Source organism: Falco cherrug, chromosome 3 (assembly GCF_023634085.1).
Source record: "Falco cherrug isolate bFalChe1 chromosome 3, bFalChe1.pri, whole genome shotgun sequence".
In the NCBI taxonomy this organism is placed as follows: Eukaryota; Metazoa; Chordata; class Aves; order Falconiformes; family Falconidae; genus Falco; species Falco cherrug.
The window spans coordinates 91,123,195-91,142,311 of record NC_073699.1 but is presented as its reverse complement, the minus strand read 5'-3'; the positions used below and the strand labels follow the sequence as shown (position 1 = coordinate 91,142,311).

General features: G+C 47.1%; 1 protein-coding gene across 1 annotated transcript in view; it reads right to left on the bottom strand.

The window, feature by feature from the left end:
• PHLPP1 (PH domain and leucine rich repeat protein phosphatase 1) overlaps positions 1-18,656 on the bottom strand; it is a 143,304-nt gene extending 124,648 nt beyond the window's left edge. Inside the window, exon 1 of the mRNA XM_055704900.1 lies at positions 16,968-18,656. Coding sequence (XP_055560875.1) covers positions 16,968-18,600 — 1,633 coding nt within the window. The 5' untranslated portion in view covers positions 18,601-18,656. The remainder of the gene's footprint in view (positions 1-16,967) is intronic.
• Between the last annotated feature and the right edge of the window lie 461 nt (positions 18,657-19,117).

Here is a 19,117-nt window from a genome sequence, read left to right as displayed (position 1 = left end):
CACACAGTTGCACTTGTGGTAACACGTGCCATAATCCATACATAAATGTTCTTAACAGACTGTGATTCCAGAAACTACAGCACCTTAAGAAAATTATTTCATTCACAACACTTCAAATCTCATGAAGAGAAATTCAGACTGATCTCTAAAACTGGCAAGCTAGAGGATGGAAAGAAAAAAGGGCAAAAGGAGCCCAAATACTCACTATCAGAGTAGAAGAACAGTGCTTTTCCTTACAGAAATTGCAAAGGAAAGGAATGCAACTCAAAAATGCATTTTGGTTTTCAGGACACCAGGAAGTTGTAGGACAACATCACCGTAGCAAATTAAGTCTCAGAGTAGGGGAAACATTAAGTCCTGTGCACGCCACGATCCCAATAAAGGTGGAGGCTTATAAAGATGATTACTTAGACTTAAGGTAATCTAAGTTTAAAACATTATTTGAAAGGGTACATTGCCTTGCAAGTTTTATACCCCAGCATAAAAACGCTTCTGTACATCCTATGTAGTATAGGATGTAAAGTACATCCTATGAGCCAGAGCGACAAACTTTGGATTCCTCACCTCCAATTCAGTTTCCAGATGGAACACGTTAGATATAGCTCACCCTGTCTACATTAAAAGGTTTTCAGCTATGGACTTTACTGCTCATTCACAGTTACCAAATGGTGTATATCCACTGCTCTGTCAAGCACTTCTCTTTCCATTCTGCAACAGAGGATCCAGACACAGAAGTTTACAAGTGAACATCAACCCTGCATGAGAGTGTGTACTACCTCAATTCTGTTTGTTTTGGTGAAAATGCAACCTGTTGAATACCTGCTATGCTCACCCTAGATAGCTGCACACTTCCCACAACGCATCAGTTGCACCAGCAGGAAACCCACACTGAGAAGTCACTTTCCTTTTGCCTATGCACTTCACACATGTCAATTACGTCTGTCACTGTGGTATCTAGTTATAAAGATTAGATACCACAGCTTAGAGATGTGGGACAGCTCCTGGGAAGTGAAACAAATGTTGAAGTTTGCAAAGAATTTTGTAATTCCTGTCTACTCTCTTTTAGTCATTGCTTTCTCAGTTTTGTCTCACCTTCTTGTCCTCTCAACCTCTACCCTTCTCTTGAGCCAAAGGAAAGCCACTGTCACCACCTTCCCCCTTTGCTTCACCAGGCAGCAAATACACGTCCTCAACCCCTCCTTGATAGCATTAGCAAGTCAGTCTGTAGAAGATGAACATATTGGCTAGAGCATTAGAATTCGAGTAGAGAAAGAATTATTTAACTTGAGCAAGTTAAGTATAAGCAGTCAGCTACCACATGCCAGAGTAAAGTTTTCCGCGTCAAACTTAGTACTTCAGAATATATAAGATTACATGAGCTAACAAAAAAGTGCTGGTCTATCCCTGTTCAGACAAATCCTAACATACCAAAGTATTCAGCTATCTTGGGGCTGTGGACTGTGAACTTCTCATGATTCTTTGCTCTTTCTCAAGAGCTGCCAAGTGTATAAACTGTTCCCATTATTTACTCACAGATTAACAGTTGGTAAATTGGTCCCATGGAATCACTGAAGAATTTTCCTTATAACCATTTCCCTTGCTTTAAAAAAAAAAAAAGCCAACTACACAACGCCTTCCACCCCCACCCCCCCCCCCAACCCTGAATGAATGTGAGAACTTCCTGCACTCAGAACAGCATGAATAGACCTGGCAAGTAGTCAGGGAGATAGTACAGGCCCATGAATGCTCTGAATTCAGCTTCTGTGCTGCCGCTAAATTAAAGGAATTCAGGAGCCTCACAAAGGCTTGGTTATTTAATTATATTATAAAATAAAAGGCTGAATCTATTAGACAGCATACGAAAGAAACCCCTTCCCGAGTGCCTGTGCAGAACAAGCAGCCCCAGTGACTCTGCCTAACCTTCTCCTTGGGGTGATGTCACCACCACACTTCTGCCAGCGTCCAGCAGAGCTGGCGATGGTGGCAGAGCACTGCTCTCTCTACCTGCAGGCAAGAGTCTTCACCAGCTAGAGACAAACCATGATTCTTTACCACATCCATAATTATTTTTTTTTACCTTTGCTCTTCATTCACCTGCAAAGCACCTACTTGGAGAAATCCCATGGGTTAGGGTTCTAGATGGTAGGGGGCCAAGAGAGCTGGCTAATCGTCAAGCATCGCTTCCTCCAAGCTCAAGACAGCTGCATCCTTATAAGTAAGAAATCAAGCAAAGACAGCAGGAGACCTGCTTGGATGAACAAGGAGCTTCTGGCAAACCTCAAACAGAAGAAGGAAATTTATGGAATGTGGAAAAAGACAAGCCACTTGGGAGGAATATAGGAATGTGGTCAGCACGTGCAGGGAAGCAATGAGGAAAGCTAAGGTCTGGATGGAATTAAATCTGGTGAGGGAGGTCAAGGACAAGAAAAAGGGTTTCTTCAAGTACATCAGCAAGAAAGAATGACTAGGGAAAGCACGGGCCCACTGCTGAATGAGGTGGGCTCCCTGGTGACTAAGAATACAGAGAAGGCGGAGTTACTGAATGCCTTCTTTCCTTCAGTCTTCACTGCCAAGGCCATCAGTCCAGTTTCTCAGACCCTGGAGGCAAGAGAAGAAGTCTGGAGAAAGAAGACTTTCCCTTGGTTGAAGAGGATCACTTTAGAGACCACTTAAGCAAACCTAACACCCTGACACCCAGAGACCCATGGGCCCCTATGGGATGCACCCCCGAGTGCTGAGGGAGCTGGGATGTTAAGGCTACACACCACTCACCATCATCTTTGAAAGGTCATGGAGGACAGGAGAGGTGCCTGAGGACTGGAGGAAAGCCAGTGTCAACTTGAGCCTTCAAAAAGGGCAAGAAGGAGGACCCAGGAAACTACAGGCCAGTCAGCCTCACCTCCATCCCTGGAAAGGTGATGGCACAAGTCATCCAGGAGGTCATCTCTAGGCATGTGGAGGAAAAGAAGCTTATCAGGAGCAGTCAACATGGATTCAACAAGGGGAAATCATGCCTGACCAACCTGATAGCCTTCTATGATGGAATGAGTGGCTGGGTAGATGAGGGGGGGAACAGGGGATGTTGTCTACATTGACCTCAGCAAGACTTTTGACACTGTCTCCCATAACATCCTCGTATGTAAACTTAGGAAGCGTGGACTAGATGGGTGGACAGTGAGGCAGATTGAGAATTGGCTGAACAGCAGAGCTCACAGGGTTGTGATCAGTGGGGCAGTGGCTAACTGGAGGCCTGCAGCTTGCGGTGTTCCACAGGGGTCACTGCTGGGTCCAGTCCTGTCCAACTGACTCATCAGTGACCTGGACGAAGGGGCAGAAGCGCCCTCAGCAAGTCGCTGACGATACAGAGCTGGGAGGAGCGGCTGATCCACCCGAAGGCTGCGCTGCCATTCAGCGAGGCCTGGGCAGGCCGGAGAGCTGGCGGAGAGGGACCTCATGGGGTTCAGCAAAGGCCCGTGCAGGGTCCTGCCCTGGGGAGGGACAGCCCCGCGCACCAGCACGGGCTGGGGCTGAGGGCTGGGAGGCAGCTCTGCGGGGAAGGACCTGGCAGTGCTGGTGGGCAGCCAGTTGCCCGTGGGCCAGCAGTGTGCCCTGGTGGCCAAGAAGGCCCACGGGACCCTGGGGTGCGTGAGGAGGAGCGTGGCCAGCAGGTCGAGGGAGGTGATCCTGCCCCTCTGCTCGGCCCTGCTGAGGCCGCACCTGGAGTGCTGGGTCCAGTGCTGGGCTCCCCAGTTCAGGGGAGACTGGGAACTGCTGGGGAGGGGCCAGCGGAGGGCCATGGCGATGGTGAGGGGGCTGGAGCACCTCCCTGGTGAGGAAAGGCTGGGAGAGCTGGGCCTGTTCAGCCTGGAGAAGAGAAGCCTGAGAGGGGACCTTATCAAGGTCTGCAAATACCTCAAGGGCGAGTGCCCAGAGGCCGGGGCCAGGCTCCTTTCAGTGGTGCCCAGCGACAGGGCAAGGGGCAGTGGGCGCAAACGGAAACACAAGAAGTTCCTTCTGAATGTAAGGAAAAACTTCTGTACCTTGAGAGTGACAGCACTGGCACAGGCTGCCCAGAGAGGCTGCGGAGTCTCCTTCTCTGCAGACATTCAAAACTCACCTGGACATGACTCTGTGCAACCTGCTCTGGGTGAGCCTGCTTTAGCAGGGGGCTGGACCAGATGATCTTCACAGGTCCCTTCCAACACTGACCATTCCATGACTCTATAAAGCTCACGGCACTTTCAAGCAAGCTACAATAGTATTTACCTCTCTACCTTCAATCCCTGACCAGATGCACTCATATGTCAGCATTTAAATCCTCTTTTCATTTCAACTGCCTTCAGTAAAAACTAAAGCACACACATGAATAAGAGTAACTACAACAGCAAACAGTGAAAAGGCAAAACCTCTACATTTTTTTCCAACCATGTCCTACCTTCCCTCTCTTTACAACTAGCAAGGAATGAATGCACTCATAATGGCCTTAGAAGTCATTAGGAAACAAAATTGTGCAACTTCCTCTTACCTTCCACCAAATCTCTCAACAGTCTCACATACATGCAACAAAATGGATAGGGTGAGAACAGCACATAGCAGGAACGATTAAAGTGATGCACAAATCAGTGTACTCATCAGTTCAGCTAACCCCGATTACTATTCGGGAACTCGGCCTGTTACACGTGACACCTCTACCAATACCAGCACCTCCAGAAAGGTGACAGCCTTCCATCAATTCAAGTCACAGTGAAATGCTCAGATTAGTGGCCATGCCAACATGGCTTAATGAGACCTGCAACTAGCTACGGCCACGCTTTTCACTAACAAGAAGGGACGCAAACAAATACTCACATTCAAAGCAAAGAAGCCAGGCATGCCTGCCTGCAGACAGTCCCACGAGGGTATACTCTTCTAAGCATGAGTTGCCAAAAGAACAGCAGTAACTCCAGTGCAGAGAAGCAAATGCCCAAGAGAATCCGAAAAGACAAAACAGGATGTTTATGTATAGATGATAAGACAATGTTTGCCTAATTTTTTTGTTAGGGAAATAAGGATATTGTGCTGTTTCTCTGCTACTGTGGATGGAAACACTGCTATATTCAGACATTTCTGCTATGAAAAGGTTAGTGGGTATTAACTCTATGCCACAGCATTTGTTTTGGTATGGACAGCATCTACATGAGGTATGAAGGTCAGACATTAGTCTCCAGCTGTCTTTGAACAACTACACATTTTGCTGCAAAGCAGTATAACCATGTCTATGGAAAAAGGCTCAAAGGATTTTTAACTGAGTACATACCCTATCTGTTTAGAAAAATTAGTGGATATGAGCAATAAAGAGCTGAGCACAAGTGAAACCTGAATGCAAAAAGCCAGTGCAACCCAAAAACCCGCAGAGTGCTAAGGCGCAATGGCCAAAGGACCTATTGAAGACAGTGTCAAATAACATGTCTGACCAAGGCTTGCCAACAGGCACAGCATCTAGGCAAACTTGAAGTAACAATACCACATCCAGAAAGGCAATTCATCAATTCTTTAAGTGCGACATTGTCAAGAACCTCACAGAATGAAGACAACATATAGGTGCAAGACCAGTGCACCCCTATGAAAATTGCAGTTACTCTTGCATTTCCCCATGGCAAGTACACATGCGCAGTCCTCTCCTGGACACCGAGTCCCCACAACCTGCTTACCAGGAATCGATCCTTTTTCAGGGCTACAAGACAAGACTAGACTTGGACTACACCACATACCTTAGCAGAACCTTTGTCCACAATTCAGAAAGGACAATGATTGCTAACTGCTTATTTTTTTAACTTGACCAGTTGATCATGCCCAGCTTACCTGGTGACAGCTAGCAAGAAAGCACTGCCAAGTGCTGAATTTCCTCTACATTTGCTGCACACATTGCTGAAAAGCATAAGCTTTACAGATATTCCCCATGTAATACCACTGTTTACAAGTCAGTTTAACATTAAAGATTCAGTACATCCAATTATTACTATGCAAGATTAGCCTTGCTTTGTAGTTTCATAACTAGTTCACAAATTTTTCTTAGAGACAAGCACTTCGAGGACATTATGTAGGCCACAACCTTTGCCTCTTAAAACCCTACATTTACAAGAGATGTACTGATGGGTGAAAAACATACATGTGAAAAAGGATTTTTTTTATTTAAACAAAAAACAAACCAAATTTTTCACGTGCTCGTTTCTACAATACAAAAGTACAATATACCTTAAACCCCTTTAAGGCTGTGCTTTTTGAATCTCTTTTGACTACACTGTTGCCTGATCCTACATTGTTAACATAAACAGGCAAAGCAATTTGTTGTAGCTGTGCGCTGGGACTTTCTGGAGAGGATTTTGCTTATTTATTTTTTCAGCCCTGTGTTAACCATGCTACAATTAAAGCTCTTCTCCACAAAGAAAAAGGAGGGAGGGAAAAAGGAGGGAGGGAAAAAGGAGGGAGGGAAAAAAAACAAAAGGAAAAAGAAAAAAAATAGTTTAGCTGCATATTGTAGGCTAAAAGTATCTACAGCTGATCTGTGCTTTGCAATCTCCTGACAGCCTCAAGACAGCACTGTTCACAACTAAGGTGACAAATCTGCATTCCCTCATCTCCAGAGTGTAAGTAATATCAGTTATTTGCCAGGAACTCAAAATACGCTCATATTAACACAAAACCGAAGCAGCGAGAGGTGCTGAATCTGCCCACACTCCAGTGGAGCACTATGTAAAGGATCACACCCCACCTGGTGTTGCAAATTAAATACATTATTGTACCCCAGGCTGTAGTAGACCATTTTCTCCAGATAAACGCTTATTCTGACACTGACAGAAGAAATATGGCTTAGTCCACTGCAGGCTATAAAGCATCTTAATCTCTGTACTATGATATCTAACGATACTGATGAAGATATTTTCATTCTAGGTTTCAATGATGAAAAAAACGGAAGTTACAAAATAAACTAGGATTTTTTTATCACATGAATTCAGAAAAGAAACATTCCAAAATTGTTTTTCTTACAAGGGACACTTCCAAGATGGAATCTGTAAAGTAGAATAAAGTAAAATAACGTAATTACTCTTCTCGTATTAGCAGGAATTAAAGTTGTCATTTCATTAAGAAGATTAAAGAGACACACTCAGTGCTATAGTCTAATCTTAAGGGGAATGAATGTACTTATACAGTTGATACCATTGTTCTGGAACTTATGAAATGGAAACACTTTCTGCATTTAATAGTCTGAAATGTATCACTAATCTTCAGTTTATTCACAGGGAATATACAGACTACAGATTCTATTTTGGTTGATACAAACAAGGGACCATAATTTTCATGCCACACAAAACAAAAAAGAAAACAAAAAAGCCTCACATCCACAGCTACTTCAGAGAGCTTGGACACTTCAAAGAGTCCAGATTCTCATTTTCAGCCAATCCTCCCTTTTATTAGCTCGGACACCCTGGACAGAAATGTTAACTGCTTGCTCTGAAAGGATACAAACTCAGGTCTACTTCTAACCATTGAAATTTCAATCCATACAACCACACTATGAGCTCCACGCTTTTATCAAGACAGTACATTAAAAATCCTCAACTCCAGGACTGAAATGGGGGGCAGGGGGAGCCCTTTCGTATAATTACGTATTACACAGCTTTCAACAAGCTCCTGTTGGTATTTCTGAAATGTTAAATTGCATCTCCCACACATATGTGATTTAACTTCACTTTGAGAAATATTCCCATTGACAACCTGCAAACTATCTTGCCTTTGTGTTTGTAGCCATGCAATACTGGTACCAGAAACCAAAAGCTCCCAACCTGTTAACTTCAGTACATTGTACACGCTAGCCTTCTTCCACCACTTCATTCATAACAGTTTTTGTCATTAATTTTTTTATTCCAACAGGCAAGCTTCATAGCATGAAAGCAAATATACATAGATGCGAAAGCCAATTGTGACATACAATATTAGGTTGTCTCAGACGTAATTATGTTTAATAAATAAAACTACTTCTGTGTTGTCCCCCAGAGGTCCATCTGTCCCACTAAGTAACACACAGTAGAAGGAAAAATACATTCCCCCAGCACTTAGAATTTGAGTCAGCAATCATAAAATAACTGGTTATAAGTTGTCACTGGTAGATCTGACCAATCATATGAGCAAGCAGATTGCATATCAAGTTAGCTTTGCTGCTTGCAGTGCTCTTACCACAAACTCATTGCTACTGCTTCTTATCTGCTTTAAAAAAAGGTTAAAGAGGATCAGACAGGAAGAAAAAGCAAGTGGTTGATTGAGAACAACAAAACATCATTGTATGCAGTTCTGATCGGAAAAACTCACTGTCCACTTAGAAACGTCCTACTTTCAAGGTAGCTTTAAAACTCATGAGAGCTGCTTAGACAGACCATCTATGGTGTACATAAAATCAAAAATCGTTGCTAGTAAGAACTTTAAGCTTTTCTGTACCATTTATTTTAAAGCAAATACTCGGTTGAACTAGGCACAGTTATTGTTTAAAGAGGCATGCAGCTTTTTCAAAGGGAAAGAGTTGGTATTATCCCTATCAACTGAAGGTGCCTGAATCACAGGTTTTGTTCTACCCTTAATGCTGCATCTGAAACTCTCTCCTCGCCAGAGCAGCATTCAGACAAGGAGTGGCTTGCTACTTATCTTAATTACAGGTCTTACTATCTCTTTCTCTTTGGACACAAAGCTTCATAAATCGAACAAACAGGAAAAGAAACTGCATTCAGATTACCTAACGAGGTTTATGTAAATCGCACCTACAGCCTAGGGTCCTGAACTTCAAAGGCATTCCAGCATCTCGTTACCCCTTGGAGCAAGGCCCATTTGTTTTGTCTTTATTTAAATAAGTTGGCATGGCACTTGGAGTGCTTGCAGATGAGAGGAACCGGTTCAAGTGGCTATTATGGGGTTTTGAGAATTATGAATACAATTCAGATCCTAGTGAAGTTGGTTTGAAGATTCTCGTTGCCATTGGACAAGACCAGGAACAATTAATAGCCTGTAGAGGGCCAAATTTACCTCTGACCCACAAAAAATGTTGAGTTAAACTTCAAAAATCTTCTCCACTTACAGAATTCCACTTTCCTTATACACCGAGAACTAAGCTAGATAAAACCAGAGAAAAAAATCCACTGAAACTCAGTATTTTACATCAATATGTAAATAGTTATTCTTAGCTTATTCAAATCGAGGAACACAGTTAGTTGGGCAACGAGTATTTTCAGCATCCCTCCAAATAAGTCAAAGCCAGCTGGAAGAAATTTTACTTCCCCATCGACAGAAAAAGCTTCAAAGAATAGTATGCTATGTTGTGAAATTAAATGACTCTTCACTCCAGGAGGCCTTTCTTCCCAATTTAACAGTTGTCATTTTTAAATGCAATATTCTTCAAAGAACAATTTTTGCCCCCTAAATAACTTGGGGGGGGGGGGGGGGGGGGGAGTGTTGGTGTGCAAAAAAACCCACGAGATTTGGCAAAATTCCCATTCTTCCTTATATTTTAACCACAACCACAGGAGCAGAAAGTCTCAGACATCAGTCCCAAAGGGCCAGGACGAGCTAGTTAGCTGAACAGGGGAGCAAAAGGAATCCTGATTGTGGCAACTGGCAAAAAGAATTTGGATTATCAACTTACATAACTAAATGATTTTATGTGACAGTGGCAGAGTGCATGGAGGGGGTGACCACAGCTGTGGTAACTTACAGACAGGAATCCAAATGGCAATTCCTGCCAGTGCTTTGGTTTTTTTTAAAAACACACACACACACCCATAAGCGGCTGTCCCAGCCCGGACACCACAAAAAACCTGGTTATACTATTAATTTTGCCTACCCGAAATCCTGAACAAAATTTCAGTGGGACACAATAGTGTTATTCAGTTACAACCCACATAGGTCCTTCCATGCTGTTACGACAGCTGCTGCATTCCAACAGGCAGGTGATGCTTATTCTTTGCGTGTAACATTTTATTAGATAGCACACATATGACAAAAAGTAAATTAAAAGGCAATTAAGTCTTTTTATTTATGATATATTTTAAGTTTAAAATTCTCCAATACCTAAGACTGTTTTGGTATTTAACACCAATCAGTGGGAAAACATTTAATTAGAATTTGTCACTGGTTATTTTTTGAAAATTATATTTATGTTAAGGACAGAAATTACACAAAGAATAAAATTAGGCACTTTTAAGTGAAGCATGAAGCTGAAAATCTAGAATTTTCACAGAAACTTTCCAACATAAAATCTGTAGAGCTTAACTACCTCAAATCTATACACAACTCTGTCATTAGCACACAGTTGGAATTTTAACTTAGGTTTCCAATCTGACAATTGATTACCATAATCTAGACTGTATCGACCATCTTAAAAATGAGGACATTGTCTTCCTCTGAAGTTTCTTAAATATCTTGTGAGAAGCTTAGTATTTCAGGATTCCCGTCTTAGAGCCAAATCTAGAAAAAGTTACGACACATTCATTTTTCACCAAGTTTAAAACTTTTTAGTTGTTTACAAAGGTTCATTGCATTTCTCTTAAGCAGCTTTGAGAAGGAAAAAGTAAGCTGGAATTGCATGGCCAAGATAGAAAAGCTTACAAAACAGAAGAGACATTAGTACACCCCACTCCATCCTTTTTACTTGAGTCAGTTTCCTCACACAACTGCAACTGACTCCAAGCATCAGCCTATTCCATTTGAATCCACACCAAGAGACCTTACCAAAAAAAAAAAAAAAAAAACCGCTCAAAGGTAAACACAATATTCAGTTCGCTGGGTCACAGAATAAAGTTAATACAGGGCTATTTCAGACATACAGCTTCCCAGAGTGCAAATCCTCATTTGAGCAAAAGTTCTAAAATAGAGCAATAAAATTGAGTCAAGGGAAGCTGAGAACAAGTCCATGCGCAGATTTATCTGATCTAAAATGCCAGTGTGCTCCATTCCACAAGCAGTGACATCATGAAATACTGAAGACTAAGCCTTTGCTTCTACTATCCAAGGCAAACAGAAAGTCAGTCTTTGGTTTCATTTTCTTTTTTTTTTTTTTTTCTTTCCCCTCCTAAATCAAGACACTAATAGCTGAAACAATTTAAAATGACCACCTCTTAAAGGTAGAGGGAAATATAGCTATAAGTGTGCAAGGTACAGGTCCCCTCCAAACTAAAAAGCTGAGTGTAACAAGCAGCACTCTTCAGGATTTCTCTCTCAAGATTCTATTCTATGGAATTCTGTATGCATAGTTTTCGAACTGACCTTCTCAGACATGGTGCTTGATATTGCTCTTTTCTAGGGGATCATTTAGAGACCAAAGAAATTTCTCTTTATATGGTTTTATAAAACTACCAAGTAATTTTTGGTAATTAAGAAGCACCTACCAGTTGCTAACACTGTTTCAAATGAATGTTTCTTTTTTAAGTACTATTAAGTAGTATCTTCCCAAGAGCCATGTAGTGCTTTAGATGCATAGCAGTCTGTCAGTGCCCTAACAGAACAGATGGATGTTTTAATTGCACAAGGGCTTTTAGGTATACCAGCAGTTCCATCATCAAGAGGATGTTTATGCACAGTTTCAAGGAAAAAAAAAAAAAAAAAAAAAAAAGGAAAAAGGGAAATAACTGGTGAGATCTGGGAAGAGGGGTAGTATCAAGATACATACAGAGAAAAGAAAGAGAAGAAAAAGAAAAAAAAAGAATGCTGTATTCTGTGTATTCTGCACAGCAGTGAGGAAATTCTGCTCCTGGACATATCAGTTTAGGTACTACATATTTAGTATATATAGTAACTCTTCTGTACATCACACTGAAATTTCCCGTGTTGGTACTTCACACATACTTAAATTATGGATGCTAGCCAGGAGTACAACGGAATTTTAAAGTTGCAAAAACCATTGTACTTAACAGCTGTCACATACCAAGCTCAGCTGCGGCCTCAGCAGCATTCCAGCATTATCTGCAGGGCTCCTCCTGCGCAGGAAAGGCCACTGTGCCCTCAGAGCCCCCAAAACTGCCTACCTTAGAAAGACCCCATTCCAACTGCAAGGAGATAAGCAAATGGCTATGCACATGAACAGGTGGAGCAAGCCAAAGGCACTGCAGCCATTTTAAACTTTCCTGCAGAACCAGACTAGAAATTTCACTGCTTTGGTCCCACCAAGGACAAAGCTTGGCTTTAAACACGTTATATATTTGAAATGAGGTAATTTCCCAAAGTGGCAAGTTTTAGGTATAACTTCTCTCTGCAGGAGATGCCAAAACATAAATGATTACAAGGTAAAAGAATGTACATCCAAGTCATGTTAGGAAGGAAAAAAAATAAAAATCAAAATCAAGAACATTGCAGCCCTAGGCAGAGATTTTTTTCCCTTTCAGTTTCAGACAAGTTCACAGAGACCTCTCCTATCCAATCACATCTGTAAAAAAAACATCCATTCGCACTAATGTGAATTAATTTATTTCATGTTAACTAAGATAAATGGATTTCAGAACTAAGTCAGTGCTCCAAAGGCAGCTCTTCAGGGCACAGCTGTTCTCCTACCCTCAGTGAAGAAGCAGGTCTGTCCTTGGCACGTTTCCACCCCCTCAAATGGCACTTAGTCATCTTAAATCGAGTTTACCAATGAGCTAAATAGCTGAACTGCACCAAGCAGCTATCGATTCGATACATGTCACATTCCACAACATTCAGCATTGCCAGGCCTACAGTGTTTCCATGTAAGAGTAGGCATCTAAAACCATGTTTCCATCCTTGTAGCTTCAAGTCTTAATGTGACCCCAACTACTAAGTGTACTTCTTAATTAAAAATAAATCAACCAAACAATTGCTTAGATTACTGCAACTGATCCTGAAAATATCTTCCCACCCTTATCTTCATACAAACATTCCTTGTAATGAATTTTAAGACAAAACTGGATTTGTTTCTCCTTGCAGCTTTCTAAAAGGTCACATGAGCAAAAAGCATCTCTTCACAAATAAAATGTGACAGCCAGTTGTAAAATTAACACCCCTAATTACATCTGGCATTTCTTAATATTCTGCCTATAGGCAATCATCTACTCAAAAGTGATATATTTGATGACGCCAGCAGGTGCTGAAGCCCTATGTCACATCAAAGAGCGGAGAATTTAATGATGGCCAAGTGCCAGAATCACAAACAACATCACCTTTCAGTAGTAAAACAAAAAAGCCTCAAACATCCATTGTACCGAACCAGTCTTCAAGACCAAGATCATGTTACTCATGCTCCTTGCCATGCTCCCGAACACAGCACTGCATATGATTCTACACTTACTCTTGATCTAAAGTCTCAAGACAAATAAGGGGGGTTTGCAGTTTTTAAATTATGAGATTGGTGCATTACTCTATTTTTCCTCCTACAGACAAATTACAGAGAAGTCAAGGCCACTTGGACAACTCATGTTTTAGAAAAATTATTTTTAGAGAGCAATAAGGGATACCGTAACTTGTTTGCAAGAAGCCCTCTGGATTAGAGCCTTCTTATGGTTTTAGGAACAGTTTAGTAAGTCTGATCTGATCGGTCTCCCAGTGACAATACCATGACTGTAATTGCACCACAGATTCTTACACAGTTCCATAACTGTAACGTAATATGTCAGTGAAAAGCTATTTAACCATATCCTTTTAAATAGAGATTAAGTATTTCAAACTTTGAGGACAGCATCTTTTGTTGAGATAGATTTCAACAAAGAAAAGCTGACATAGTTGACAAGTATGACCAGTCGATAACACCCAGTTCTGCTCAAATTGTTATTACAGGGAGTAGGATCAGATCCTTGAAGCTGTAGGGGATTTTGTTCTGTTTTGGCAACAGCATTATCTGTTTAATGCTCAGAGTCAAGAGACTGAAGAAATAAGCCACACTCTAAAGTAAGAAAAGAAGAGGAGATACCAAAATAAAGATGCATTAACCACATTCTGAAACAAACCAAGGCAAAGTACAGAAAGTACTTTTACCATCCCAGTATCACGTTTGGGGGCTTTTAAATTTGGAATTCTGCATTAAAAGAACAGATATTTCATTTGCAGAATGTTTGTGGACTGCTGCTTATTAAGAAAGCTGTTTTGTCAAAGTAAAAAAATGCTGATTCTCCGCAATTCTCCTTGCAATTTTTTTTTTTAAATCTGTATTTTCCAGATTTCACAACTAGACGTATTACCAACCTACAGTAATCAGTACAACCATTGGCTGTACCATCTTATTTGGAGTCTGTTAACGTCAAGCTTCAGTATAGCAGTCTTCCAGCCTTAAAACTGTCTCTCCCCAGGAATAAAAAAAACCCGAAAGTCACCACTGTGCCCTCTTCTCTCCCAACTCCAAGGGGATTAGGTGAAAGAATTCTTTTTAGGAGCAATGCAATAAATCCAGCCTAGGTTTATGCCATTTTACATCGGTACAAGACCAGGATCCCCAAATCCTACTGAGACAGCATGCAGGAAATTACAGGGATAGAGATGCTAGTGGTTCTCTTATCTACTGGGACAAGCCAGGCTGCTTAAACCAATGAAGTCCCAGGCAAACAGGAAATCACTGTTCTAAAGCTTTCCTTAGGGTATGATCCTAGAGGATCATTTATTAAAAAAAAAAAAAAAAAAAAAAAAGGTACTTCTCCTAAGCAAAACACCCTAACTTCGGGGCCAAAAACCGCTCCCTTTTCCAGTTTAATTTGATGAGTATTCTTTTTAAGTGCCTCTCCTTCCCTCCCTTTCATCTTTGGGGGTGGGGTGGGGGTGGGTGTGTATAAAATAAGGAAGCAGAGACAACCTGCCAAGACAGTTACATAAAATCAGTATGATTACACGACAGTAATATTTTCTTAGCTGGTTTTGGCTGGTCTGGTATATTAGATGCTGCAACCATTCTGCTACAAGCACCTGATCACAGGTGGTTTAAATGTTAATTACAGATCCCTTCAAAGAGAGAAGGATTTCAAAAAACACTGCACTTCGGAAGTACAGAAGCATACTTCTTAGCATGTGAACTTGCGAAATAAATTTGCATTAATTTAATCCTATGTATGCATATAAAAATACATTCCTATTTAGTAGTTTTGTACAAAGTAGTCCCAAATGTACAAGTTACATTAGCAATCAAGTTGAGCCACTGAAATAAAACAGAGTTGGAACCTCCACATTTAGCATAAAGAATTATTTAATGCATAAAAGCTACATGCAAACGGTTAACTGTGTGTAAGACTCAGTTATGTTTTCTGATTGTGTTTTCTTTAGAACACATCCTGTTAGGGAAAGGATGCACACAGCTGTCCCATTTTAAAACATATCTGTGCATCCTCATTTAACACTGGGATAACTGGAAATACAGGAAGCCAACATCCCTTCCAGCATCACCTGCTGACTTCCACCCTCAAACAGCTCAGTGGAGAAACATGCAGACCACCATCATCATCTGGGGAAAAAAAAGTATTTTAGCTCCTTTCTAACCCAAGCATAATCTAACGTATTTCTGTCAACCCAACCCCTTGTACAAACACTACTTCTGCACTCATTACGCTGGGGTCATTATACAACAGACCAAGAAATCTGAAGAAAGGCTGAACTGACCACTCACCACCACTCCCACATTCTCTCCTGAATAAAGAAGGGCACTTATCTATCGTACTGCTCTCCTTCCCACCCCGCCATTACCGCCTCTATTTGACATTCAGTGGCATTCACTCGAGGGAAGAAGAATCTCGTTATTTTTCACAGTTAAAAGCACGGAATTCTCACGGTTCAGTGAAGGATCACCCCGCTCAGCCAAGCCGGCAAGGGGATGGATGGCATTTGCTACTCCACTAGCATGACCTTAGCTTTGGATACCACATTTACCCATTTCACAGGCAAACTTACCAGGTGTTGGAATGCTTACTTGGACATTAAACAATTTCTCCTTGTCGGAGAGACGGACAGGACAGTTAAAACCCAGGGAGTTCCAAGATCACAGTATTTCATACAAACCAATTCAACTGACACACAAGGTATTTTTAAACCTCTCCCAAACTGCAGAAGGTTGCATAATTACAACGTGGGAGCTAACTTTTCCACCCAATGCTCCCAAAATTCTGTACTGTAAGCCGTAACAGCAAAGCTACATTAAAAGCTTCTGCCTTTTCATTACGGAGGTTTTGACTACCCTGCTTTCAAAGAGAACGTCCTGTACTCGTGTACTTTCCTCGCCTACTGCCCCAGGCTTTCAGCGAAGTCCCGCTACGCTAATCAACGGGAAAACTGATCCCAACCGCCAACACCACGGCAGCACAGGGTTTTGTCTGCGGGAATGCACCGTTCTCAGCTGGGCAACGTGCGCGCCCCGCACAGTTGCGACCTATTTCAGGAGCAGCCCGGCGCGCAGCTCCCCCGGCCGAGCCCGCCGCCGCGCCCCCCGCGCCGCCGCCAGGCGGTCCCGGAGCGCCCCGCAGCCGCCGCGCCGCCAGCGCCCTGCGGACACCGGGGAGCGCCCTTCGCCCTCCGGTCCCCGGCAGCGGCACCGGCGCGTTTCCCGTCGCTGGGGAAAGCGGTAGATTAAGGCCGAGTTAACCTCGAACGCCCAGCGCCGCTGCTGGAAACGGCACACAGCGGGAGAGCGACCTCCATTACCCAGGCGCCGAGCGGAGGGGAGACTGCCCTGGCACAGCCTCGGGGCAGCCTGGAGCTCCGCCGGCACCCCGACTTCCCCCGGCCGCCGGCTTGGGGCAGCCCTGCCCGCCGCCGGGGACCTCCCCGCACGGCCCCTCCCCTGCGCGGCGACGCCCGCGGGCACCTTCCCCGCGAGAGGGGCAGCCCCGCGGCCGCCCCGGTGGAGGGGCAGCGCCCAGCCGCCCGCCCGCCCTCTCCTCACCCCGACCCCGCCGGCCGGGGCCGCGCCCGCCCGCCCCGAAGGTCGCCCCCTCCCAAGGGTCGCCCGCCTCCGCCCCGCTCACCGGCGTAGAAGCGGATGAGGCAGCCGGTCTCCGAGTCCATGCCCTCCTCCTGCACCCGCCACAGGTCCCGGAAGCCCAGCTGGGAGAGGTAGTCGTTCTGGATCTGCAGCGGCTTCTCGTGGGCCTCCAGCCGCCGGCTGGTCTCCCCGTGGAGCTGCACGTACAGGGCGGGCGGCCCCGGCGGCGCGGCCCCCGCCAGCAGCTCCCGCCCGCCGGCCGCGCCCGCCGGCGCCCCCCCTGCCCGCCCCGGGGGCAGCTCCCCTGGGCAGCGGGGGGCCCGGCCCGGCCCCGCACCTGCTTCCACTCCGTCGGGGGGCACCGGCTCCGCCTCCAGCTCCTCCGAGGAGGACGAACCGCCGCTGCTGTAGGGATCCAGCCGGTCGGAGACGCTCTCGGCGCTGGGGCTGAAGCTCTCTGTGTCGGAGCCGGCCGGCCCCAGCTCCCCCAGGAGGGAGGGGCAGGAGAGCGGCGGCCCCGCCAGGTACAGCTCGGCCGGCGGCGCCCCGGGGCTCAAGTCAGAGGGCGCCGGGCTCGGCCGGCCGCCGGCCGAGTCGCCCTCCTCGGCGCTGCCGCCCAGCGGCAAGCGCCCTGGCCTCGCCGCCTCCCCGCGGTCTCCTCCGGCCAGCCCGCTCCGCGTCCCTCGCCGGCTCCTCGGCCTCTCCTCCGGCGGCGGCCGCTGCCCCTCCGCCGCCGGCTCGGGCGGCGCCTCGGCGGGGGCCGCCGCCGCCGGCTCGGGCTCGGGCGGGGGCTGCGGCGGTGCGCCCGCTTTGCCCAGCACCCGCACCACGCTGCTGCCGCCCCGGTGGCCGAGCTGCTGCAGGCGGGCGGCCACCTCGGCCGCTGTGGTCTCCAGGGTGCAGAGCACCGGGCGCAGGTAGCAGTTCATGTGGCGCTCGTAGACGTGGACGCAGCCCCGCTGCAGGTCCCGCCGCACCCAGTCCCGCTCCGGGGGCTGCAGGGGCTGCAGCTGCCGAGGCGGCTTCAGCAGCAGCGCTTTCCTGTCCAAGCTGCGGGTGCCCAGCGCGGCGCCGGGGGCAGCGGCGGGCGAGGAGGCGGCAGCGGAGAGGTTCCTCTTCAGCCTCCCCCGCCGCAGGAGCAGGGAGTTGGCGTTGCCGGCCCCGCCGGGGGCCGCCGGGGTCCCGCTGGCCGCCAGCGCCGCGGGGGGAGCGAAGCCGCCAGCTCCCCCTCGCCTCCTCCGCGGGCCGCCGGCTCCTTTACCGTCCAGCTGCCCTCCGCCGCCGCCCGACGGCTCCACGCCGCTCTCCGCGCCGGGCGCCGCCTGACTCCTCCTGCCCGGGGAGCCGCTCTCCAGCTCCCCCCGCCCGCCGCCCGCCGCCGGGGCTTCTCTCGCTCGTTGCTGCGCGGGCTCCATCGCCCGCGGGGCCAGGGATGCCGCCGCCGCCCTGCTGGGAGCGCCGCTCGGCGGCCCGGCGCGGCGCGGGGGGGGCCGAGCGGAGCGCGGCGTCGCGTCCCGGGGGGGATTACGTAGCAGCGGGGCGCATTCCGCCGGTGCCCTCGCGCCGCGCGCCCGGCTCAGCCCCGCTCCCCAGCTGTCGCGAGCGCCATTAGGCAGGCAGAGGGCGAGTGCGCCGGCCGCCGCTCCCCGCGCTCCCGCCGGCTCCCCGCGCCTCATGAATATTAAACAGCCCCCGCCTCGCTGCTGACAAGGGCCGCCGAGCGCGGGAGGCTCGCGAGGGTGACGCCACCGCTCGCGCGGCGGGGCGGGGCCTCGCCAATAAACACAACGTGACCGCGCTGAGGAGGGGAGGGGGGGCGCGGTGCGTGGGGGCCGCTGGGATGTGCAGTTCCGCGCCGCCCGCCTGCAAGTCCCGGCAGCGCCTGCTCCCGCCGTTCGGCTTCCCGCCGCGCCGGGCGGGCGCTGCTGCCGTTGGCCGCGGGGGCGGCTGGGCTCCCTTCCCTCAGGCGGGCGCCCCCAGCGCGGCCGCCTCCCAGCCTTTTCCCCCAGCAGGCGGGCGGGGGGTGGTCGCTCTGTGGCCCGCCCTCGCCCCTCACGGTGCGGTCCCGCCGTAGCGGCCCCCGCCCGCGCTGGTGCGGAGGCCCCGCGGGCAGCTCGGCGCGGCCTGCGCCCCGCGGTGCGTTACCGCCCTGCCCGCCATCCACCGGCCGGCTTCCCCGCCTCTCCGCGCCGC